We start from the raw sequence: 26,692 nt of genomic DNA, 5'->3' as shown, positions 1-26,692 counted from the left end.
ATTTGAATGGGAAAGTTTGGTTCTAATAAAAATTTCCTCTTCCTTTGACAAATGTTGATGTTTTTAAAGTCTTCCTAAAGGAAAAAGGAGCTTGGGTGGCTTTTTGTTTTTTTTGATAGTTATCTAGAGCCCCCTTCCTTTCCTCTGTGTGATCCTAACCCCACCATTGTTTTATGGGTCTTTGAACTAGATCTGTCTACAGCTGAGAGTGGTGGTTGAAAATGGACCCAAACCAGGTTATTTTGGGGTGGATACACGAGAAACTGGTTACTGTGGTACATGGGGTGTCTCTAGGAGCAGCCAGGGGTCTGGAGAGAGACTTTCATTCTATACTTGTGGACGGTTTGAACTTTGTTTTTCCCAGGTACATATCATAGTTGATATATGCAAAGCCTTTGTTTTTTTGTTTGTTTTTGTAATGGCTAGAGTACGTGGTATATGGACTTTAAAGGAGCTTGATTTTGAAGTTTACCAACTGCAGGTTCCACTGGGTTTTGTGTCATTTAGAAAAATATTTAAGATCGGTACGGACCTATGACCTCAACTTACCGCGTGTCTGTTTTCCAACCCTTTCCATCCTTGCTGCAATTGTAAATCGGCCTTGGTTTTGTGGTCTCAATTGAAAGGCTTGTCAAGTGTGCACTTCCTTTAGCCTGCACATTCACAACTACAGACTTTTCTTCTGCTTAGCTGGTTTTCTTTCTTCTTCCCCTCCACAGCCCCGAGCCGCTTGTGAGCGTCACATTGCCAGCGCGAGAGCTACTGGAGAATTCTCATTATTCCAGGAGACTCTGGGAGCGCCTCTCCCACCTCCAAGGCTCCAGGAGCAAGTGAGCGGAGCTCTGAGGAAGAGCCACTGCTGGAAGGACTGCGGGAGGAGATGCCCCGGAGCCGGCCCTAAGGTAGCCAAGCCAGCTTTTTACCTAGGAGCTCTCAGTGGCCTTGCCGGGGCCAGCAGCAGAGACATTTCAACAGATCACCTCTTTTACTGTTCCTTGGCAGAGATCAAATTGACACGGTCAATTCTTAGCCACGATGATCATATCGTTGTTTTGTATGAATCCAACATAAGAGAGATAGGACCAAACCCAATGGTTCTTGATTTTTGCATTACCTTGAATGTAGGCTTTTTTTGGTGGAGTTGCTCAGTTATCTTTGAACTCTGGCCAAGTTGTTCAAACACCACCACCATTTCCCTACGTATAAAGTGCTTCTGCCATTCTTTTCACCTTATAGGACCACTTTCTAAAATTTTTCTTTCCTTCTAAAGAGGCTACATTTTAGAGCAGTTTTAGGTTCACGGCAAACCTGAGCAGAAAATACAGAGAGTTCTCATAGGCGCCCCTGTCCCCCACACACCCGGCCTTCCCCAGACTCTGTCTCCCCAGCAGAGTGGTCCATTTACTGTAGTAGTTGATCCGCACTAACACGTCATTATCACCCAGAGCCCACGATTTACATTAGGGTCTGCCCTTGTGCATTCTGTGGGTCTGGACACATGTATAGTAATATGCATCCCCCATTATAGTACCCTACAGAAGAGTTTTACCGCCCTAAAAATCCTGTGCTCTATTAGTCCCTGCCCCCTACCCACTCCTTGGCCACCACTGATCTTTTTATTGTCTCCATACTTTTACCTTTCCCGGAACTACATTTTCATAATATGCTTCCTTGGAGTACTTTGAAATCTCTGTAAAGAAGTCTTGCTCTCAGGATGAAATGCTATTAAGGTTGTGTTAAGCTACGGGGGTAACACAAATACCAACTTTAGAATAGTCTGTAAGATGTTTCTATGAGGGGAGGCCTGAAGTGCTAACTGTATGTGGGAGTGTCTCTGAGTTAAAAGTCGGGATTGCCTGGATATGGTTTGAAACTTGTACATAGAGACAGAAGCATGAGGTCTCTGTGGCCTCTTTAGGTTCAGAACTTTGGGGGAAGGTCTCTAGTAGCTGTCAAGTGCTCTCTCTTTTTTTTTGCGATACGCGGGCCTCTCACTGCTGTGGCCTCTCCCGTTGCGGAGCACAGGCTCCGGATGCGCAGGCTCAGCGGCCATGGCTCACGGGCCCAGCCGCTCCGCGGCATGTGGGATCTTCCCAGACCGGGGCACGAACCCACGTCCCCTGCATCGGCAGGCGGACTCTCAACCACTGCAACGCCAGGGAAGCCCAAGTGCTCTCTTTTTTAAGGAAAGTCTAATTTATTATTTTCAAAAATTTTATTCTTTTATGTAAAAGCTTATTTTTGATTATTTAATTTCAAGTAGTACAAAACAGTCTAAAGATAAAATTTTCTCCCTTCCTTTTCTCTTTTACCCACAGGTAATAATTTGGAACACACAATTTTTCACGTACACACTTTTCATAGACACACAAATTACGTGTATTAATTATGTTTAAAAATGGATGGAACGTGGCTACACATTTGGTTCTACAACTTGCTTTTTCCTTTCACTTGATATGCTTTGGATATTTTCCCTTTTAAGCAGAATCTCAATATAAGTAATGACTTCTTAGTGTTCCTTATATGGCTGTAACATAATAACAATCAGTCCTCAAGTGATGGGGTTAGCCTACAATTTAAAGGGGGATATGGGGGGGGGTGGAGACCTTTCACATTAGGGAAAAGACAAAAGCCGTGACTGTTGACTTTGAACTCTTAGTCACTGAGGATGTGAGTGTTTATTTTCCAGGGCAGATGATGCACAGCTTTGGGCTGTTGCCGAGGTGTCACTTATGTCAGGTTTTTATCTTCTGGTTGCCTGGAAGGAACATCCTTGGCACTAGGCTGTGTTCATGTATTAGCGTAGTTGTTAGTTCTGGCTACCATCCTTGGAGCACTATGAGATATTTTCATGCCCATTTAAGGTGGCATGAGGTTCAATGAGTTCTAAGAGAAAGTAATGAATAACAGGGGTGGAATTAAGAGACTGACTTTATTTTGCACATATATTTATTTGAGGGAGGAGGAGGAGATGATGGTGTTAGTTAATTGCTAACCCTGCGATTCTTAATTATGAAACAGGGTTAAAATTGTTCAGCTCAATAGCTTCCTAGCGTGGTTGACAGCGAGAATCGCCAGACAAGTTTTTAGATATCTGGGGCCGATATGAATATTTGTATTGTTATTATTTTATAAAATATTTATTTCTAGGAAAGTAATAATATAATCAATGTTTATAAGGTTTAAAAGGTACAAAAAGAGTGAGAAATAAGTCTCCCTCCTCCCTCTCTCCCAGTTACCCTTCCTGGAGACAACCATTGTTACCAATTTCTTATATATTCTTTCAGAGATTTCAGGCATATACCAGCAATAATCTAAAGATTATTGCAATTTCTTTCTTTTTTTTTTTAACCCAGGTGAAAAAGCATTCCACTTAGAGATGGGCTGGAATTTATTTAACCAGTACTATATTGATGACCATATAGATCATTTCCAGTTTTATTATCATAAACAAGGCTTTAGGGGATAACCTTGTACATATATCATTTTAAACATGTTTGTGAACGTATCTATAGGATCCATTTCTAATAGTGGAATTGCTGGGTCAAAGATAGGCACATTTTAATTTTGGTAGAAATACTGCCAAATTGCTCTGTTCATAGAGCTTGCAAAGTTTTAGATTCCACCAGCAATGGATGAAAACTCTGCTTCCTCATACCCTTGCCAATCACAGTATAATTGTCAAACTGATCATTTCTTCTCTGCCAAATCTATAGGTGAAAAATGACAGTTTAATGGAGCTTTAATTTGCATTTTTTCTTATTTTGATTGACATTGAGCATCTTTTCATAAGTTTAAAGGCCATTTGTATTTCCTGTTCTGTTCCCTCTATGTTAGTGTCCTTTGTCTATTTTCCTATTGGGTTATTGATCTTTTTATTATCAGTTCACAGGAGCTCCTATGCATTAACAGGTTAGCACCGCCCCCCCTTCTCTCCTTGTGATATGTGATATTTTACTTGGTAATTTGTGTAAAAATAATTATTTTGCAGTGTGGATTATTTAAAATTTTGTATACTTAAATTTACCAATTCATTCAACAAATATTTATTGAATGCCTCTTATGCATTAAGCACTTATTCTAGGCAGTAGGTTATACAATAGTGAAGAAAATAGATCCCAGTTCTTGCTCCATGGAGCTTACGTCCTAGTGAAAGAGACAGTAGATAAAAGATGTTTAAAAATATTAGTTATAGAGGGAATTCCCTGATGGTCCAGTGGTTAGGATTTGGCGCTGTCACTGCCGGGGCCCGGGTTCGATCCCTGGTCGGGGAACTGAGATCCCACAAGCCATGCGGCAACCCCCCCACCCCCTGCCCACTGGCTCCCACCGCCTCCCCATAATATTTATAGAGATAAATATATATTTAGCCTTTTTGTGGCTTCAGGACTTTGTAATACAGTTAAAAGACCTTTTCCATTCTTAGAGTTAAAAACTTATCTTTCCTTGTAGTGTCTTGTGGTTCTTTTTTTAGGCTTAAATCTTTGATCCATCTGGAATGTTAGGTATGAATCCAACTTAATTTTTCTCTGGGTGCTCTATTAATTAGGGTAAGGCTGAGTTGCTGCAACCAAGGGACTGAAATATGCTATGGTTCAAAGAACAGAGGAGTTGACTTTTTTCTTCACTTTACAGTTCCAGTGTGAGCAAAGCAAGTCAGCAGAACTGCCCGTATCCACTGGTCGTTGAGAGTCAGGTTCCTTCTGTCCTGTGGCTCTAGGAATTGTCACTGTACTTATCTGCATGGTCATAGCTGGGTTGCTACCATAGCTGGGTTCCCTCCATGTGAAGGACGAAGGAGAAAGTTCAGGGCAAGTGATCACATGTCACTTCCTGCTTCCATTGGTGAGAACATAGTCTTGTGGGCACACCTGGCTGTGAGGGAGTGTGGGGAATGCAGTCCGTGCTGGTCAGCATGTGGCCAAGAAGAAGTGAAGAAGGAATTTTAGTGGAAAGTAAGCAGTCTCTGTCCCATTGGCTAGTCATTCCAATTTTACTGAATAGTCCCAAATTTTCCCTTTTGATTTCTTTTGTATTATAAATTCCCATGTACATTGTGGTCTATTTCTGGGATATCCATTTAGTTTAATTGAGCTCTTTGCCTGTGTGTGTAGTAGGATCACACTGTTTTTCTTAAACTCTTGGAGCTTAATACTTTTTTTTTCTTTTGTAGGGGTAATTCCTGAATTACTGAATTTTACTGAATTTTATTGAATTTTCATATTTATTTTAAGTTCCCTTTTACAGAACTTTAAAGTTTCATGTTACAGAATTTTCATATTTATTTGTGTGTGTGTGGTTTGTAAAAAAATATATGAACTTTAAAATTATCATATGTAGTCACCACTCCCTCCCTGCTAAGAAGCAAACCTGTTAGTATGATTATTGGGATTGTGTTAAATGTCTAGATAAGTTTTGTGAGGGAGGTTTCACAATTTTATGGTGTTAATTTTTCTTATTTGGTGATAACGTTGCACAGTGTTTGGGAAACATTGATCTGGACTCTCCAGTCTTTTGATATCCTTGACCCATGAAATTTATGTAATTGGAGTGGGAGAGAGGAAGGACCAACTTATCATAAGATGCTGTGTTACTTTTTTAGTTTAATACTTGATTTCTGATAATGACTAGGTAAGTGAAGCCTATTTCTCTATTAAAAATTAATAAACTTGTAACTTGAAAAAACAATTTTCCTGTCTGAAGGTAAAAAACAGTTGACATTTCAGGAGGTTATTATATAAACTTATTTGTAACACAAACCTGGTTTTTTGCATATATGTGTGATATGCAGTGCTGTTACTTCCTCCGAGTGTGTGTGTGTGTGTGTGTGTGTGTGTGTTAGTCTGCATCTTTTTTTGAACAACACACATTCCTCTTCAGTCTTCTCCTTTTTACCTTTTTATTATAAAGTGAAACACAGATATCACACAAAGTATACATAGCTTAGTTAATTTTACAAGGTAAATGTTTTTTGTGACCACCACACAGGTCAAGAGAGTATTAGCGGCCTCCCTAGAGCCCCTTGGCATGTCCCATGACTGTCGTGGTCCCTCTCTCTCTCCAGAGGTAACCACTCTCCTGACTTCTATAGTAATTGCTTCGTTGCCTTTCTGTATGGTCTTATCACCTGCCTGTGCATGTCTAGCCACTGTAGTTTAGTCTTGCACACCTTTTTACGTCTTTGAAGTCTAAAGCTCAGGTTCCCCCTCCAGCCCTTTCCTTTTCTTACAGTTTATCTGTCGAAGAACTCAGCCACTTGACCTCTAATTTCCAACTGGCTGGATTTGGTGATTGCATCCTCATGGTTCAGTTCAACTTGTTCTCTTTCTTTTAGTGGGAAATGGTAGTTTAACCCCACAGTCTGGGTATCCGGAATGCTCACTGCTACTGGGTAGGTCATCGTTTCTAGGCCTTTTTAGTGGACAGAGGAAATATGTATGTATAAAATACTCAGTGAGTTCATACTGTTGCTTCCAATTCAAATTCAGTTTATATGGTTCTTACTTAACCTTAGCTGAATTACATCTCTAACTCCCTTATTCCACGCAGAAAATTTAGGTTCTCCAGAACAGCAGGGAACAATAGTATTTGAATAGGCCATAGTTAGGCATCTGCTGTCTTCCACACATTACACACAGTATTCTCCACACCACCACAATCCCAACACCGCACCACGAGTGATGATAACTGAAAGGCGAGAAAAACAGTTCTCTTTTTGTGTGCTTATCCCCATTCTCCTCGCAATTTTCAGGGGGAGGAGTGGGGGATGTTTATAGTTGTTGAAAACTGGGCAAATTTAAACACTGATTAGCTTTTAGATGATATTTGGAGGAGGAATACTTTTAATTTTGTTACATGAGATGTTGGTTTTATAGTTATGTTTAGAATAAGTCCTTATCTGTTAAAGAATTTGTGGGTGAAATGATGTGAGTTCTGGGATTCTCATTAAAATACATCAGGAAGAAAATGGGCAGAATAGAGGAAATAAGATTTCTTATTTTTGGAACTGAGTGGTAGGATGTGGCTTATTTTTGAAACTGGGAGGTCAAAAATAGGGTTTATTATCCTTTTTCTCAATGTAACTTGAAATGCCTGTTATGCAAAATTTTTTACAATTAATCTTATAAACAGTGAAAAGACAAGGGCCTACGATAGGGAAGGAAGGTGATAAGGAAGGAATATTCAGGGAAGTGGAAAAATGAGTAAAGAATCCTAACCTGGTGGTTCCGTTTGGCTCAGTGGCCTTGAAGCTGGGTAACATCTTGAATGAGAAGAAGGGAGGGCTGAGATGTGAGGCCTCAAGGGAAACCAGCGTTTAAGATACGAGTGGCAGAAGAGGAAACTCCCATCCAAGGAAACTGAGCAGATCCAACCCATAAAAGTAAAGATAGCAGAGAGATGGCGCCTCTGAATCCCAGCTAGGGAAGAACCAGGGAATGGACCAGTTGATGCCACCCTCAGCGTTCTCAGCATCACCCAAATTGCCGGGGGACTGGGGGATTCCTAGGCCTCAGGTCAATCAAATACAGATCTCGGTGGGTGAGGCTTCAGAGTCTGACTTCTGAGGAAGCTCCCCGGTGAATCTGAAGGATAAGGTAAGGTTACAAAGAGTTAGAACCTTAGCCAGAGGCATTTTGGTGATGGACCGGGTGGAGAGGGGAGATGTGGAAGGAGCTTTGTGTAGTGCTCTTTCTAGAAAGTTTTCTGCGAGGGTATGAAGAGGGTAGATATGGGAGGACTTGGGGCCGAGGGAGGTGGTGGTTGCTGAAATAGTTGTTGCTTATAATAATGTAAGAGAGGTTTGCCTGTAAATGTGGAGGATGTGAATGGTTCCTTATGCAGGATGATGACTGAGTGGTCAGGCCAAGCATGAGGTTAGGCGCCCCCCCTCACCCCCCACCCCAGTACCAGATAGGTTATTTTTATTTTTATTTATTTATTCTTTTTTGTGGTACGCGGGCCTCTCACTGCTGTGGCCTCTCCCGTTGCGGAGCACAGGCTCCGGACGTGCAGGCTCAGCGGCCATGGCCCACGGGCCCAGCCCCTCCGCGGCATGTGGGATCTTCCTGGACCGGGGCACGAACCCGTGTCCCCTGCATCGGCAGGCAGACTCTCAACCACTGCGCCACCAGGGAAGCCCGATAGGTTATTTTTTTGCCAAGCACGTGAGTTTCGATGGTTCGGGGGAAAGCTTGAAAATGGTCATCATGAATTAGATGTTCTTTCTATTTGTTAATGTTTTGAATTACACATTAAAGGAGAGGTACTCAAGTCTTTGCATAGGGACCTCTGCTTCTCAAGTTCTGACTGGGCCTTTGGGCCCCTCCCCGAGGAAGAAGGAAGGAGTGGGGTTTTTACGGCTGACATTGGCCCTGTTTTCTTATTCAGCACTCCTGCTCTTCTTCACATTCTGTTTTCTCTTTTTTGGTTTCCTTTTCTTTGTGTTCAGGTGACACTCTTATATGCGTAGAACCTCCGAGAGGGGTTGCCTGGTACAGGGTGGTGCTTTCCAGTTATTTGCTTTGGGACTGACTGTTGGAGGGATCCCTACATTTTCTGGATTTCCTAATGTCTGACTTCGAAGGTTGTGGGGAGAGGACTGAGGTGAGTACTCTGTTCCTCCTGTTTTTCTCTGCCTCCATGTCTTTGTTCTTCATAATAGGTTGGATTCATCATTTCTACCCTGTAGACTTTCTACCCCTGTATACTTGGGAGCATCTTCTGTCTCCTAGATTTCGTTTCTTTCTCCCCACTTAGTAGAGTGCATTTACTTTTACTTTTAACATGCCATTAATTTCTAATTTAGGTCAATTGAGCATTTTGATTTTTTTTAAAAAATAAATTTATTGATCTTATTTATTTATATTTTTGGCTGTGTTGGGTCTTCGTTGCTGCGTGCGGGCTTTCTCTAGTTGTGGCGAGCGGGGACTACTCTTCATTGCGGTGCGCAGGCTTCTCACCGCGGTGGCTTCTCTTGTTGCGGAGCACGGGCTCTAGGCACGCAGGCTTCAGTAGTTGTGGCACGCGGGCTCAGTAGTTGTGGCACATGGGCTTAGCTGCTCCGCGGCATGTGGGATCTTCCCGGACCAGGACTTGAACCCGTGTCCCCTGCATTGGCAGGCGGATTCTTAACTACTGCGCCACCAGGGAAGTCCGAGCGTTTTGGTTTGGGTGGGTGGTTTTTTGGTTATGAAAGTTTTCTGGTCTCTTTCTGTGTGGTATCAGAGCCTCTCCCTGTCTTATTTCCCCTCCTCTTTGTTTTCTGTTGTGGTTACTTCGATGCTAACTTGTTCCACTTGTACACTGACCCTGTGTACACGGCTCGTTTTCTTTCTCATGATCATATTTATACTTTTGATGGATATATTTAAATGAACAGCTGTGCATTTGTTGAGTCATACCACAATTATCTGATTCTGCCTTAGCTGCTCCAGGGGCAAAAGCATATTTCAAGCTAAGTTGTGAGAGAATTCCGTTAATCACATTCTAACTGGGGGAGGGGAGAGGAGAAAGACCACTAAGAAAAGTCTTTTGAAAGATGAATGTTAATTAGTTGTTCAGTTATTTTAGAATAGATTGATTTGGTTGCTATTTAAGGTGTCACCTGAAGAAACTTTATAACGATGTAAATAACTGTAAAGGTTTAATGATATCAGACAGGCTAAATTCTCTGGAATTGTTGATGTGGGGATAAACTTAGTAGCTGGTTTATTTAAATAGATAAGCGGTCTTTAAAAGAGTTTCTTTCTGTAAAGACTGGTGTTCTTGACTCAGCATTCCTTGAATTCATTGGCTAAATATTTTGTTTTAAGCTTCCTGAACAGATAACATTACAGAAAACGTTACAACTTTCTTTTTCTTCAAATCTATTAATTGCTAATTATAACCTCTGATTGAGTCTTTGGCTTCCATCAGCCAGATCTATTTTTCTCTTGACACTTCCTCATGGTTTTCTGAAGGTTATTAATAGGCATGGAAGCATGGCTTTCCAAATAGCGTCAATAACTGTTAGGAGACTAGTGGGGGGCAGAGTGGGGGGAGATGATATGTCAATTCCTGACTCGTAGGAGGTGTATTTTCAAGCTACAGAAGCTGTCTCAGAGGTCACTGGGGATGGCTCTGGGCAGATCAGCTGGTGTCTGCAACTAGAGATCCAAGCAGTCCTATCCAAATGGGATACTGTCCACCAGGGAGTTGTCTGCTCTACCCAGAGTCTGCCAGCCGTCTTTTTGTTTGGCTGCTTCTCTTGGATGACACCCTTGAAAACTGAAATCCAGGTTACAAATGATATCTTTTAATTTATCTCCAGTACCTGGTTGCAGCTATATTACATTGAGGATGAAGAGCAGCCCTCTCCCCCAGTCATTTCCTGGCCAGCCTGTAAAACATTCCTTAAACCTCCCTCTCCTCTCCCCACCCAAACCAAAGTGTAACGTAGACTAAGATGTTAGAATTAATGTGTTTTAATTTCCATTGAGTGCCTCGTATGTGCCAGGATGGCGATGTAGCCATGATCCAGGCAGAGTCCTCACTCTCACGCTGCTTAAATTTTGGTGTGTGGAGTAAGGACGGATGGGTGAGGGAGAGACATAATAAAGACCAATAAACTAATACATAAATGACAGATGTCACGCAGCGTTAAGTGCTGTGAAGAAGACGGCAGGGCGCTGTGGGCTGAGTGTGGGGAGGTCTGAGGCAGGAATGGGCTTGAGTGTGTGTGGGGTACGGAGGAGAAGGGGTCTGGTCAGGCTGGTGTATAAAGGGTGGTTTTTCTCACCTCCACAGAAATCTGCTCTAGTGCTTCCCATTTTAAAAAGAGAGAGAGAGAAATAGACCTCCTTGGTGCTGACGTCTTTTTTTATTTAATTTCCCCCGACCCTTCAAATTATTACGCGTTGGTCATGTTAGCCTTAGAATTGGGACAGTTGTGTCAGATGGCAGTGCCTGAGATACCATTTGTCTGGTAACAGGAGGGATAGGAAGGGTCTGAACTCTTAGGCTAAAGGGGAAACTGCAGGCAGTGAGAAATGCCGCAGAGGGCCGAGAAGGCATCTAACTGAGGGCTTTGGGAGGAGGTGGGATTTTAGATGGACTTCACAGTTACTCATCTAAGAGTTTCACTGGTGGAGTTGGGGGTGAGGGTAGGGGGAATAATAGGGTCCTTTCTACCGGTAGGTAAAAAAAATACATAAATAAAATAAAAGAAAGTCCCAGTTTGTAAACTGGAGGGAGAGGAGCCCTGAGCTGCCTAAGAGAATAGAACAAAACAGCTGGGAGATGATGGGTACTATCAGTTGAAACAAAGCGGAGAGCTGTGGCTATTTGATACAGAGGGAATGAAGTGGAAGACGAGGGACAGTTTCCATGTAGTCAAGCGCGTCAAAATAAAACCGAGACTTGAGATACCAGTAAGGCATGCCGTGGGTGATCAAAACGTTGGAATCTCAGAAGCTTAGCTTAGTTATTATCTTTATATTTGGTAGGGGTGTAGCAAAGTCAGTTTCGTCCTGTGTACAATGAAAGTAAGTCTATGGGGTTTCTTCGGTTCTAACATGGTAGCTTATCCTTTTACTGATTTTCGTTCAGTTAAACCTCATTTACCTACCCTTGCCTTTTTTTTTTTTTTAAACCAGATTATATTATTCTTTTCCTGGCCTTTCCAAACCATATCTTGGGTCCATCTGTCACAGCTGGAATGTTTGTAGTGTAACTCTTTCAGTCAGAACCCTTTCTTTCCTGAAATAATCTGTAATTATTTCCTCTAACTACAGGATGAACTGATCCAGGGGCTGGATTTCAGTACTATAGGACTTGTCCAAGAAGCTATTTGTATTCATCTATCTTGAAAGATCAAATTACATGCTAATATTCTGAAAGTAACACCCCACCAGAAACCCCCCCCCCCCCCACCCCGCAGCAGTGAAGTCTATATAAAACCAAGCCCTGGCAACTTGCACATTGCCAGTTCAGACAGAGTGTGGTGTTAAAAATATTTCACAGGTCATTTGTGAACTGGAGAAAAGACCCTGACTTAACTTATATGGTATGATGCTTTGGTTTAGCCTTTCTTTGCAGCTATAACTGACAGCCCATGTCTCTCTCCACACTTTCCAAAGTCCCAGGTAGTTTGGAGCAAGCTGTCCTTGGGTTCTCTCTCTGCTTGTTGACCACAGAAGAGACATAACTATTGTCACATAATGGCTGATTTTTGTCCCCCTTGGAGGTGGTGGTTGTAAGTATACCTTCCCTCAAGATTGTATATTTAGAGTCTGTCTTGCCGGATCTAATTTGCCCCCCAAATGTGCCCGACCTAACGCTAATGCCTGTTTTTATTTTATGATGCGTCACAAGAGAACTGAAGAATGGGGATGGGAGGGAGGAGGTAGCAACCACTTGTGTACTAGCAACGTGGCTTGTCTTTCCTTTCACATCAAGATTTTTTTTCCCCCCCCCTCAGGGGCAGGGGAGATAATGCGAGGTTACAGGGTATATGAAATTAATTTGAGGTTAGAGAAATGCAAAGACGGCATGATAAAGGTGGCCCAAATAACCATGAGTAAAGATTGTTTTCTGAGAGGAAAATCAAGATGGGTAAAGAGCACAACGTGTTGAAGCTTGGATAAAATGTTAAGGAGGACTGTGGTTAGTTCCATAGTTTAGGAAGCTAAACTATGGCTGGCTGGTTTAACGAAGGTTGTGAGCGTTTGTTAATTAGGACCTGGACTCTGGTCACGTGGCTTTGGGTTTGACTTTGTGTGCTCGAGCAAGGTACTTCTAGCTACCCATTTTCTCATCTGTAGGCTGGGATTAATAGGAGTATTTCTTTTCGAGTGTTTTGGGGAGAGGTTGAAAGAGATAACGCATAGGATCTCTAAGCACGGCGCCTGGCTGCTGAGTAAGTGGCACTGCTGTTACTGTAATAATGATGTGCTGTTGACAGATGACTAAGGGAAAGCAGAGTCACTCTACTTCTTTTCTGCTTTGCCTCTACCTTTTATATTAAAGAGAAAGATTTGTTTTTTCTTATGGAAGGCGTAGCATAGGCCACATAAAAGAGACGTAAAGAAACAACTGTCATGGAACAGTTGTGATAGCCCTCACCGACGGTGAGTGAGCGACTTCACGTGGATGGTGAAAAAGTCATTCAAAATAGGGATGGGTGAAGGTACAATCCATCTTTCAAGATTCTTTCTAACTTGGAGAGTGTTAGAAATTGAATTGAGAAGAGCATCAAGGAAGTCCCTATTGAACGAGTAGGTGCTCAGTAGATTATGTGTTGAACAAATGGACAAACCAAATGAGTCTAGGCCACCAGGCCAGACAAATGAACATTTTGTAGAATCTTCTGATGGGAACGAATCTCAGGGTTCATCTTACAGCTTTGCTTTCATCCTCAGCACACAGATAACAAGTTGTTTGCTGTTCATAACTTTAGGTTTGAGAAATATCTTTTATTCTTACAGTAGATTATCAACTAGATTGCTTAATATGAGTTCTCAAGGTTGAATATAGAAGTGCAGTATACTCCTGGTTATTCTGTGACTGACATCAGAATGCTTTGTGATTTTGGGGGGGATGTACTGCAGTATATCTGTGGCTTTATCCAGCTGTAAAATTGTGATGAGCGAAAGAAGTACCAAACTTGGTCTCAAGCCCACATGTGTTAAAAATTGAGCTAAACGCTAGCTCCCTAACTGGATGTCAGTCTGATCTATAAATGGAGTTCGAAAAGTACCATAGGATTTGGAAAGCAGCTCTGTTTTGCCCTGGTGGTTTGCCTGTTTTGAGTACAATATCATGGGACTGTCCTGTCTCCCAAGGGAGTAGTCCTGAGACACTGTAAAAGATGGCACTGATTTAAGACCCGAGGTCCCTAACCTTTTTCTGCATAGCTCTTTGCCATGTGTCTGAAATATTAAGATCAGTTACCAGGGCTAGAGGGCCTTATCCAGGAACAGAAAGGAGGTGGTATATACTGGGGCAAAAATTTATACTCCAAACCCTTCAGATAATATTCTGTAACCCCCAGTAGCCTATGAGTTTTCGCAGTCAGGGATTTTAGCCTTAGAATATTGCATAAGGATTTGGTTGGACCAAACGGAGATGGACGCTGGAGTACCTTCTGATCACAGTTTTATGTCTCATTTAAAAAGTATTTCGTTGTGCACATAAAGTATTATTCCTACATGAAATAGATATCTGATGCCTTCTCCCTTGACCACTAGACTTATTGTTGACTTCCTTGAGGTTAGAGAGTTTAAAGAGATTTCTAAACCTGTGGAGCAGTAACATTTTTGTCAGGTATCGAGCCAATGCCCAGCCTAAAATGTCTGGTGCCATCTGGTTACCTGGTATGGTAGAAGGACTGATCATTTAAGAGTAAGGCAGTGCTTCTCAAAGCGTGGTCCGAGATCCTCTGGAGTTTCCAAGACTTCCTCAGGGGTTCCACAGGGTCCTCCTTCTTCCAGTCACATATACGTCTTCATGTACGAAGTTGGATTCTCTTTTCTTCAGCTGATACAGCATGTCATTCCAGATTGAATGCAGAATCATACATGAGAATCCAGTTGCCTTCTACTAAGCCAGACATTATAGAGATTTGCAAAAATGCAAAGTAATGCCACTTTTTCCTCATTAGAGCTTTCTGTGGGGGAAAATACAGTTCTTTTTTTAATTTAGAAAAAATAGAGTAATATGTTTATTGTTATTTTAAAACAAATAGAGTATTGAAAACATTCTCCATTTTAATTTCTAATAGAGTAAATATTGGTAGAAATAACTTACATAGACAAGTTCCTTAGAGTCCTTAGTAATTTTCAAGAGTATAAAGAGATTCTGAGACCAAAAATTTTTAAAACTATTGGAGTAAAGCATCCCTGAACTATTGAATTATTGCCACTCTCTTTTCCCACTACCAGCCAGCCCACATCTGAAACTCCTTAGCCAAAAATACTTGAGTGCAAGGGAGTTGAACATTACTTGTAAAGACAATGTTTCCTTTTTAGTATATTTAAAAATTCGAAGTAGATCCTTGGGGCTTCAAGTTGGGACTTCAGCATATTGATGTTCTTTATATGTAAAATATGATCGGGACATTTATTCCAGAGCATTCTCCTCCCTACATTTCTTTTCCCTTTCCTTTCGAAAGTTCCATTTTTAATAGCTGAATTAACTGGTCAGCAGAGACACTCCAGACACTGAACAGAATGGCAACCAGTAAATGCTGCTGACATTTTTTCCCAAAGATTTTTGGCAGATTTTGAGCTATCTGTCTATAAACAGCAGATTAGTTTGGAAGACTGAATTTATACCTCCTTTTTTCCCCTGTTTTCCGTTTAGGAGCCTAAATTATTGTTTTAATTTTGCTTGCACAATAATAATCAGTTAAAAGGTGTTTAAGGGCATGGGCTTTTGTTGGCTTTGTGACAAGGAAAAATTGTCAGTGGTGATGGTGTTTTAGAATTCTTTTTTAAAATAGTGAAAGAATTCTTGATTTCGAAGCTTGAAACTTGTTAACTGCTGACTTTTATTATTACCTGAACTAAATTCTAGAGATTAGAGTTAACAGAGATGATAAATGTCTTAATCCTGCTATTCCTTTGCAGGTGTGTATGTGCTTTTGTGTTAACGGGTGGTCGGGGGGGGGGGTAATTTCTAATTCTTTGGAAATTAAAATTAAATTGAGCCGATTAGTTCAGGGAGAATTTGAATTCAAGGAGTATTAAATGTGCACCTACTTGGCTCTAGTAGCAATGAACAAAACAGACTATAGATTTTACTACCATGAAGTTTACAGTCCAGTGAGGGAGACAGATGTTCAAAAGCACACACTCAAATATGAATATGTAATTATTAATTATGATAAGTGCTATAAATAAAAATTAACACAGTGGTGTATGAGAGTGTAATGAGAGCATATGAGGGTTTAGGCAAACTTCTAGAAGGAAGTAACATTTAAGTTGAGGCTTGAAGGTTGAATAGGAATTTGCCAGGTTGGGTCCTGAAAGAAGGGCTCAATCACTGGGAGCTTCATATATACAGAGGTCCAGAGATAGGCAGGGAGATGGCTAGTTGGTGTGCCTGGGAGAATGGGGTGGAGAGGCGCCTTGACAACAACGAATGTAGGGAGCTTACTAGGGCTTACCATGTTTTACCCAGGTTCTGGCTAGGGGCTACCTCTCCAGCCTTCTTGGGTTTTCTCTCCTTATCACTCTTCTCTCTAGGCTCCCTATGTCCTAGGCTGGTGTTTTTTTTTCACATGTGATATATGTTTTAAGTCCTCAGGAAACACCAAGCTTCCCCTGGCCACAGGACCCGTGTAGAAGCCGAGAAGCTGTGCCTTTTTCCTTAAATGCCCTCCTGTCTCCACCACAGAGTGCTCCCCACCCCACCCCAACACACACACACACACACACACACACACACACACACACACACACACACACACACACACGAGCTCACATACTCTTATCCTTTTTGTAGTACCTTCTACTCACCTTTCTGGTTCCTGTTTATATATAATCTACCCTGTTTATATATAATCTCCTCCACCCGCCAAAAAATCTTAAATTGTTTTGTTAGCAGTCTTATTTAACCATGTTTCCTTCTAACACTTAAATCAGTTTTTAATTGTGCAGTCTTTTGGATGATTATTTGACTACCACCATAGATAGATTGTGTAAGTTCTGTAATAGTAAGGACCATGTTTGTATATCTTTATCATTCTAAGTTTCTGATTTCTAGTACATAGCAGGCTCTCAGTAGTTGTTGAGGGAAGGAAGGGAGGGAGGGAGGAAGGGAGGGAGGGAGGAAGGGAGGGAGGAAGGGAGGGAGGGAGGAAGGAAGGAAGGAAGGAAGGAAGGAAGGAAGGAAGGAAGGAAGGACGGACGGACCGGGAATTCAAAGATAAGACTGAGATATAGTTCAATACTTTTCAAAGGCTTTTAATGATATATCCCATCAGTTTTTTGAGGGCTTCCCTGGTGGCGCAGTGGTTGAGAGTCCGCCTTCCGATGCAGGGGACACAGGTTCATGCCCCGGTCCGGGAGGATCCCACATGCCGCAGAGCGGCTGGGCCCGTGAGCCATGGCCACTGAGCCTGTGCGTCTGGAGCCTGTGCTCCACAACAGCAGAGGCCACAACAGTGAGAGGCCCGCGTACCGCAAAAAAAAAAAAAAAAAAAGTTTTTTGAGTGTGTACCCTCAATATGTAGCTTATAAGTTTTATATAAAGTAAAACTATGTGTTATAAGACATACATAAAATAGAAATTTTAAAAAGATTTAAGATGAATTATTTGAGGTGTGGCTAATGGTAATGACATTGTATTATTGACAAAAATCTCAGGCTACTCAGGATAATGTTTATTGTTTATGATACTGGATGCAAATCAGTTTTTAATGTATTTTTAAATTCTGAATTTGGTGAGCCTGCTTCATGTCACAGTGAACTGGAATGTTAATTGATTTTCTTTAAAATGATTAACAAAGAACCACTAGGAATAGCCATATAAGTTCCACCATTTTCTTAGTCTTCTCTGGTACTTTCATTAACAACATATTCAATCTGTAGTTTCTTTAATGGATTTAGAACACTTGCAATTTGGGGAGGGCTCATTTCATTATATCTAGCCATTACAACCTGTAATTCCACTTCAGTAAACTCTCAAGAGTATAGCACATGGCTGTATTCTATAAGCAAACAATGTCCACTCTTTCACATTGTGTAACTCCCACTTCTTCTGCAAGATACCTCTTGTAGTGGACTGTCCTAAGGGACTGAGACAGAGACCAAATAAAGGATCAAGTTATTTATCACTCTGTTAGATTAAATCAGTTTTTATAAGATACAAGTTTTAGTATTTTCATCCCATAATTTAATGCATTGTCTTGTGTGGCCCTTGGATGCATGCACCCCCTTTTGGGGGCAAGTAGGCTAGCTAGTGCTGGAGATTGACATAGACAGATGATTGATTTGGAGTGGTGTTAGACAAATGATTGATTTGGAGTGGTGTTGGGGCTGGGGGGTTGAAATCACTGCTGATGGAGAGGTGTTGCACCAAGCATTTGCCTTTTGAGCTAGATCGTGGATGACAGGAAGAGGGAGTTGGGTAGGAGAGAGGTGGAGGGGGAGGCTCAAGGCATCTGGGGTGGAGGGAACCAACAGTGCGTTTCTGTTCAAAGGCACAGAGATGAGATGGTGATGGAGGGGTCAGTACTGGTTATGAGGGTTCCAGGGTGAAGTGAGGCATTTGTATTTATATCAAACAAGGGCTTGCTCTAGAAAAGATCTATGTGAACATGGAAATAATAGTAATAATAACAACAGCAACAGTAGAAAGGGAGTCACTCAGGTTCCACGTGCTTTTAAAAATGTAAAAGGAAGGTCCATTAAACTCTCCTTTACTCCCTTCCCTCACCTTGCTGTTAGAGAAGGGTTAGTCTGAAATACAGTTGTAGACAAATGGAAGTGAGGGATGGTAAGATAGAATAGAGGTGCGGGGAATGAACAGTCAGACTACTAACCAAAAAACTGATTTTAAGAAGATGAGTCAGAAGGTGTCCATTCCAAACAGCTTAGATAGCAGTGGGCTTTTGCTCTTTTCTTTGAAGCTTTAAGAGTAAGATAGCACATGAACCTATTCACTAAAGAACTTCACCAGTTTTCTCTTTATTTTACCATCAGAAAATTGCAGCTAGTTCAAGGTTTAATTTTTTAAAATTATTTTTTGTAATAAAGAATTAGTATAGCCAAACTCTCAACATATTTCCAAAATTTTATAGGAATTATTCAGATGGAAAAGTTCTTTGTTGTAACCCCTTGACTCAGAACATTGAGCTTCTGCCAATGTAGTTTTAGGGCAATATCAACTTAAAATTTATAGCAAGCATCTTATTTTCTCTCTGTTATAGTTTCATATATTAAGATTTTACATGATTTCTTCATGTCTTGATTGTGTCTATGCTCTGTTAAATTTGAGGTTAATGTAAGAATACATTGCTTTGCCATTGATGAGGGATAAGTTACAGTTTTGTGTTTTGTTTTCTTTTTCGGGGCTGTATGATGATGTAGGTTGCTTCACTTCTAATCCTTTTGAACGAAGGCTCAAACATGGTAATTTGGTTTGGATTATTCAGTCATTTAATCTTCAACATCGTGTTAGAACAGTCTATTCGTGCTTCTTAGAGTTTTTAACTTGGTGCCAACCTTGCATTCCATGGCATAAAATAAAATTCAAACCTAAAGTCCTTTAGGAATGCCTGGCCTTACAGCTGAGAATTTTTCACGTCCCTTTTGAGTTCTTTGTTAGTGGGTAGACTCAGGGAACGTTGCCTCAGAGTGGCCACCAGGAGGAGGTAAATCTGATTAACTCTTTAAGATGATTTATTTAGATCCATGTAAAGGGTATATGTTTAAATGTACTAAGAAATAAGGCAACATATGTGAGGGGGATTTGTAAGAAAGGCCTTGAACGGCAGTTTGAAGATGGTATGCTTAATTTAATTTGTCATCCTGCAGTTAAATTTTGTTGTTTCACTGATATCTCTTTTTTTCCCTCCACAGTTGTACAATGGTAGATGGAGTGATGATTCTTCCTGTGCTAATGATGATTGCTTTCCCTTCCCCTAGTATGGAAGGTAAGTGGCTCAACTACTTGGGGCAGGACCAGTATACTGTGTATTGTTTGGCTTACCGTAAACTAGTTTCTTCTTAATCCTATCAGATTTAGCAATCCTCCCCTCCCCCCATTTTTAAGACTTTATTTTTTTAAAGCTGTTTTTTAGGTTCACAGCAAAATTGAGAGGACGATACAGAGATTTCTTATATACCCCCTGCCCCGACACATGTATAGCCTCCCCCATTATCAACATCCCCCCAACCAAAGTGGTACATTTGTTATAATTGATGAACCTACATTGACACGTCATAATCACCCCAGTCCGTAATTTACATTAGGGTTCACTCTTGGTGGTGTACATTCTGTGGGTTATAATGACATGTATAATGACATGTATCCATCATTATAGTATCATACAGAGTATTTCACTGCCCTAAAAATCCTCTGAGCTCCACCTATTCCTCTCTCTCCACCTCTGCAACCCCTGCCAACCACTGATTCTTTTACTGCCTCCATAGTTTTGCCTTTTCCAGAATGTCATGTAGTTGGATTCATACAGTATATATAGCCTTTTCATATTGGCTTCTTTCACTTAGTATTTTACATTTAAGGTTCCTTCGTGTCTCTTCGTGGCTCAGTAGTTCATTTCTTTTTAGTGCTGAGTAATGTTTCATTGTCTGGATGGACCACAGTTTATCCATTCACCTACCGAAGGCAATCTTGATTGCTTCCAAGTTTTGGTAATTATGAATAAAGCTGCTATAAACATCCATGTGCAGGTTTTTGTGTAGATATAAGTTTTCAACTCCTTTGGGTAAACACCAAGGATTGTGATTGCTGGATTGTATGGTAGAGTATGTTTAGTTTTGTTAGAAACTGCTAAGCTGTCTTCCAAAGTGGCTGTTCCGTTTTGCATTCCCACCACCAACGTCTGAGAGTTCCTGTTGCTCCACATCCTCACTAGCATGTGGTGTTAGCAGTGTTCTGGATTTTGGCCATTCTTATAGGTATGTGGTGGTGTCTCATTGTTTTAATTTGCATTTCCCTGATGATGTATGATGTGGGGCATCTTTTCGTGTGCTTATTTGCCATCTGTATATCTTTACCGAGGTGTCTTTAAGGTCTTTGGCCCATTTTTTACTTGGGCTCTTTGTTTTCTTATTGTTGAGTTTTCAGAGTTCTTGGTATATTTTGGATAACAGTCCTTGATCAGACATGTCTTTTGCATATATTTTCTCCCAGTCTGTGGTTTGTCTTGTCATTCTTTTGACATTATCTTTCACAGAGCAGAAGTTTTAATTTTAATGGAGTCCAGCTTATTAATTATTTTTTTCATGGATCATGCCTCTAAAAAGTTATTGACAAAAAAAAAAAAGTTATTGTCATACTCAGTGAGGTAATGTAGGTTTTCTCCTATGTTATCTAATAGGAGTTTTATAGTGTTGTGTTGTACATTTAGGTCTGTGATCTGTTAATTGAATAATTTTTATGAAGGGTATAAGGTCTGTGTCTAGACTTCTTTTTGTTTTGCATGTGAACATCCCCTTTTTATACATATTTGATAATGTCCCTTGATTTTCTTGGAGTGCAACCTATATACACCATACCTTTCTTATAAACATAAATTTAAAAAATTCAATATAATTTGCTATCTGAAATGAAGAGAAAATTCTCTGAAAATAATATGTAATTAAATATGTCATATAATTAAAATAGTACGTATAGACAAATGTAATATAATCTAGTGTAGTTGGGCATGAGTACACTAGAAGATGTAATGAAGTAACAAATGTGTGTATAAAAATATATACCTATACACACACACACACACATACATATAATAATCTTTGATGTCTTAGAAAACAGAAAACATTGGTACTAGTGTGTTGTATCGGTGACTTAATTATCACAAGGGATCTTGCCTGCAGTGCTTGAATTTTCTGACTTGGTGAACAAATTTTGGTAGAATCCCAACAAAACAGAGAACTGTTTGTCCCTTGATTTACACAGTGGTTATATTTTGAGAAAATTTTGTATACATTAAGACAGTATAAGACATACTTTGTATTTTTATGTATAAAAGAGTTAGGTATTAGGTTCAATTAATTATACAGCGGTTTTCATGTAAATGAATGCTTAGTGGGGGGGCCAGTGAGAACCTGAAGGGGCACAGGGTAACTCTCAGTTGTGTGGGATCACACAGGCATTTTAGGGCCTAACTCATTGTCACTATCCTCCTTTCTCCCCATCTGCAAAAAGCTACTTAGGGATGGCACTGCCTCTGTGGAGTCCACAAGAGATAATCAAGAGAAAAAGAAAATAAAAAGTTGCCTATAATTCCCTGCACTTACATGTGATTGCTTTTAGCATGTTGGTGTAAATCTTTCTAGATGTGTAAACAAACTCTTATTTTATTGCGCATTGAGCAGTTTGCACTTTATTTTATAAGAGTTGCTCCATGAGGAGTGGTGCTTACGGTGTGAATCTCAGCCTTGCTGTGATCAGATGGGCCAGTAAGACTAATCCCCCTCTTACAGGCTCTTGGGGGTATAGTGATCAGTTTTATACACTTGATAAGTTTCCGCGGAGGCATATAATATAGGTTAATGTAGCCAACACTGTGGAAAAATCAGTGCTTGATGTACTAGAAATCTATTTTGTTATGTATTAGGTGTATAATATTTGATCTGTTCCTCCCTCCTTCCCATGTTCATTGACATGTATTATAGTCAGGGAGCCACTAGCCACATGTTGAGCACTCAAAGTGCAGCTGATACAAGCCGAGATATGCCTTAAGTGTAAAGTACACACTGGGTTTTGAAGACAATAAAAAATGTGAATTTTATCTGTTCCTTTTTACTACTATGAAAATTTACAATTATATAAAGCAGCTTACATTAAGTTTCTGTTAAAAAACGCTATCGTCAACCACTTTAGGTATCCATAGTCTATATTCTTCTCTAAGCAGTGTTGATTGATACAGTCCAATAATATTGCAATCATTTTAATTAGTGCCAAAAAGATATGAAATAAGGATCCTGCGTGGCAAGTTTAAAGGAGTAGGAGGTGTTTAACCAGAAGAGAGTTGGGTCCTAGGTTGAAAGAATTACTAAGAAGAAATGGGCTGGGAATATTTGGTGGGTTAATAGTAGTTCTCATCTGAGGGGTTAATTTTATCCCCCAAGGGACACTTGACAACGTCTGGAGACGTAATAGGCAAGTTGCTAGGATTTTTCCTCTTTTTAGTTGCTACATAATATGATCAGTTAAAAAAAAAAAAAAAAAGAATGTTGTGAAATGAAGTCCCTCCAAATTCTGTGTGCTCCCCTAGGTACAGTAGCAGTTCTGTGTGGTCGGACAATCCTTCAGGTTTCATGTGCTGTCCTGGTGGACTCTTGGTGTGGGCACGATAGAAAAAAAAAAGAGTGGAAGAGAAATTGAGGTGGAAATGTAATACGGATAGAGAAGGGGAAGTGGGAAAGAATGGGGAAAGAGGAGGTGAAAAGGGCATTTATGGAACAGTGTTAGCAACCCAGCCATTGGTTGTTTTTTCCTGCTTTAAGCTCTTAAGCTGCCCAAAGGATCCAGCAAATGACCTCTTAATGCCAGAGTGAAGATCTGTAATGAAACAAGTTAGTCTGGCTGAAATGGAAATGGATGCCACTAAGGTTTTGCTATTGAATATAACACCAGCACTAGGATGTTTACAGATATGGAAAAGAACACATCATCCTTTCGCTGCGATAGCTTTTTTTTTTTAAAAAACAATATCCAGTGAGTGCTACAACCTAGAGTACTCGGATCTTAATAGCGGTGGCCTTAGTCTTGTCTTCCCTCAATGACTCAACTCCTAGTTAACTATCAATAGCATATTCTATGAAAAGACTCTTTGTTTTTGCATATTTACTAGAAATTTTTTTTTTTAAAAAAACCACTGAGAACTAATTGTAATATACTCAACATTAGTCATAAAGCAAATGTCGAGTACAAAATACTTAACCGAAAGAGGTAAATAACAGGGCAAATAACTAAAAACTTTATGTTAGCCTCATAGATTGTCTAGTGCAGGGCTTTAAACTACCAAGTTTTTTGTTTGTTTTTTTGTTTTAATTAATTAATTTATTATTTTGGCTACGTTGGGTCTTCATCGTTGTGCACAGGCTTTCTCTAGTTGCGGCGAGCAGGGGCTACTCTTCCTTGAGGTGTGCGGGCTTCTCATTGTGGTGGCTTCTCTTGTTGCGGAGCACGGGCTCTAGGTACACGGGCTTCAGTAGTTGTGGCACATGGGCTCTAGAGCTCAGGCTCAGTAGTTGGGGCGCACGGGTTTAGTTGTTGCACGGCATGTGGGATCTTCCTGGACCAGGGCTTGAACCCGTGTCCCCTGCATTGGCAGATGGATTCTTAACCACTGCGCCACCAGGGAAGCCCTAGACTACCAAGTTTAAAAGGAAACAGACCCAGGTTTGATGTTTGCAGAGCAGCTACGGCACCTTATTAATTGGGCTTCAGTGGAGCTAATGGCAATCTTGGTGCATAAATAAGAAAGTAATAGAGATTTTGTTCTAATATGTTTTGTTGGGTATTGTACTCCTCTTAGTCTATTAAAAACAAACCAAAAAAACAGAAAGCTTCTTTCGTCTCCCCAGTTACTCCCAGATGTCTTTTAAATATTGATTAGATACAGTGTCAACATGTCAAATAAGAAGTCCCAAAGAGTACTTTTGGCAGAGTTTGACTAGTATGTGTGTACTTTAGAACATTTCTCAATTTCTGTGGAATTCTAAATGCTCTGGGGCCAAAAAGACCCAGTAAGTTTGGAAAATACTGCATGCTAGAACTATCTCTTTGATGATTTATAGGTAATATTGAGTGGTTAATATGTGCCCAATGTTGTTTTATGTTCGTTATTTCCCATAATCCTCATCATTACCCTAATGAGATACGTTAGTGGGGATGTGCTTTTTAATTGGTTAAAACTCTTGCTTAAGGTTATACAGCCAACAAAAGGTGTGTTATACTTTGAGGATTGGTATTCAAGAGTTTCAGTCATTATCGGTCGTCTTCAGAATTTTGTATTTTTTGGTACCCTAAATTAGCTACATCCACATTCATATTACATCTGGTACATGCTAGAATACAGCTCAGTCCAGTCCATTTGAGAGGCTGAGGTGAGAGCTTCCAATAACAAATGATGAATCCCTTTTACCTGGGTTTGTGTTTTTTATTTCTCTCTCATACCAATATTCATTTTTCATGTTCATTATATATACAACTCCAGCTGCAGGAAGATTTTTATTTGCTCTCACAGAGAAGAGCACTTGAGCCCTAATTACCCGTATATCCTTCCTTTTCCTTCCCATTAATAAGACTAATCATGCTCTAATACTGCTATTATGCCACCCGGGAGAAGTCCATTTTTGTTCCAGAACCTGCTTGTTTGGTTTTACCTTTGTCCCTGTGAGCATTTGCAGGGACGACCATGACACAAATAACTTAAAGTGGAATACTGCTCCTTCAAAAATATTTCAAAGCTAAGATGACCCACATTTTATTAAATTTGCAAGCCGTAGTTAGATTTTATTGCAGCAAGGAAGGCTGGACTTTTGCAGAGTTTTGTTGCAAGAGATTTCGGCCTGTCTTAGAGAAGATTGCTAAGTACTAAATTATTTTCTGGGTTGACTTGATTTTAGTATTTCCAAAGCCATCACTACTCAGACTTTCCAGCCCAATTACCCAATGAGAGAAGGAAGGAGATCACTTCAATAGACTTTTTGTTAGGGTCCACAAAGGTGCCCCTCTTTGCCACTGGGGGTGAAGAATAGAATAAGCCTTTCTTTGAATTTCTCATTATTGAGAATTCAGGAAGTTCGTGAAGGGGTGAATGAATGTAAGAGAAATGTCTCAGTATTAAATTTGTTGCCCTCATTTCTCATGACTCTAATTTATCCCTTTTGTTCAGAATCAAATCTTTTTCTTTGACACATCATCATATGAGAGATTTGTTGGGGAGAGAGATGAGATGTACTGAGCTATTGGCCACTATGAGGACCTAAAATGTAAATATCAGGTGAAGCTGTACACTTTTAAGATACTGCTTCTTTATTGTCACATTTTCTCACCTAACAGAATGAGTATATTATTGATGCAAGGTGAGCTGTGACAAAGCTTCCTTTCAGCTTTTCGTTTCTGGGGAATGTTTGTTTCAGCTGTGGGTAGTTAAACTAAAGCCACATCCAATTTTTTTTTGTCCCAGTGAACATTATAAAATGTTCATATTCAATGCATTTATATGAGAGGAGTTAGTGGTGGGGTGTGGAGAGGACTCTGAAAATTCAATCAGGGGCTTCCCTGGTGGCGCAGTGGTTGAGAGTCCGCCTGCCGATGCAGGGGACACGGGTTCGTGCCCTGGTCCGGGAAGATCGCACATGCTGCGGAGCGGCTGGGCCCATGAGCCATGGCTACTGAGCCTGCGCGTCCGGAGCCTGTGCTCCGCAGCGGGAGAGGCCACAACAGTGAGAGGCCCGCGTACCGCAAAAAAAAAAAAAAATTTCAATCAGAGTCAAATATTGAATGGATGGGAAAACAAATCCAAGGCCCTAGCTCATTAAATGGTTTCCTTGTGGTCAACAGTGAGTGGGCAGTGCAATAGCTTCTAAGCTTCTGTTTTATAAAGATGGGTCTCAAGGGGGAGAGGGTGGATGCCATCTCCTCTTTATGGAAAAACTGGTGAAGCAGGAGATTTGTAGGGATGGAATGTGTGCTACTTTTGCTCTTGAAAAGTAAACACCAAGGAAAACAAAACATTTAAAAATTAATTTGTAGACTCGGGAAGTAGAAAACAAACTTATGGTTACCAAAGGGGAAAGGGGGTGAGGGAGGGATAAATTAGGAGTGTGGGATTAGCAGATACAAATTACTATATATAAAATAGATAAACAACAAGGTCCTACTGTATAGCACAGGGAAATATATTCAATATCCTATAATAAACCATAATGGAAAAGAATATGAAAAAGAATATAATGTATGTATAACTGAATCACTTTGCTGGGTACTGGAAACTAACACAACGTTG

The 26,692-nt window shown here is 40.5% G+C and overlaps 1 protein-coding gene across 3 annotated transcripts in view; it reads left to right on the top strand.

Moving 5' to 3' along the window:
• The first annotated feature begins 765 nt into the window (after positions 1–765).
• ACVR1 (activin A receptor type 1) overlaps positions 766–26,692 on the top strand; it is a 75,307-nt gene continuing 49,380 nt past the window's right edge. The window contains exons 1-3 of one of the 3 annotated variants that reach the window (XM_079924761.1): positions 766–902; positions 8,450–8,604; positions 19,563–19,636. In XM_079924761.1, the coding sequence (XP_079780887.1) occupies positions 19,570–19,636 (67 nt within the window). In that variant the 5' untranslated portion in view covers positions 766–902; positions 8,450–8,604; positions 19,563–19,569. Of the gene's footprint in view, positions 903–8,201; positions 8,605–19,562; positions 19,637–26,692 lie in introns of those variants that run through there. The other 2 variants (XM_079924759.1, XM_079924760.1) reach the window with 2 other exon arrangements.

Source organism: Stenella coeruleoalba (assembly GCF_951394435.1).
Source record: "Stenella coeruleoalba genome assembly, chromosome: 6".
NCBI classification, from domain to species: Eukaryota; Metazoa; Chordata; class Mammalia; order Artiodactyla; family Delphinidae; genus Stenella; species Stenella coeruleoalba.
The sequence above is the reverse complement of the archived record's forward strand: the minus strand, read 5'-3'. Positions and strand labels throughout refer to the sequence as shown.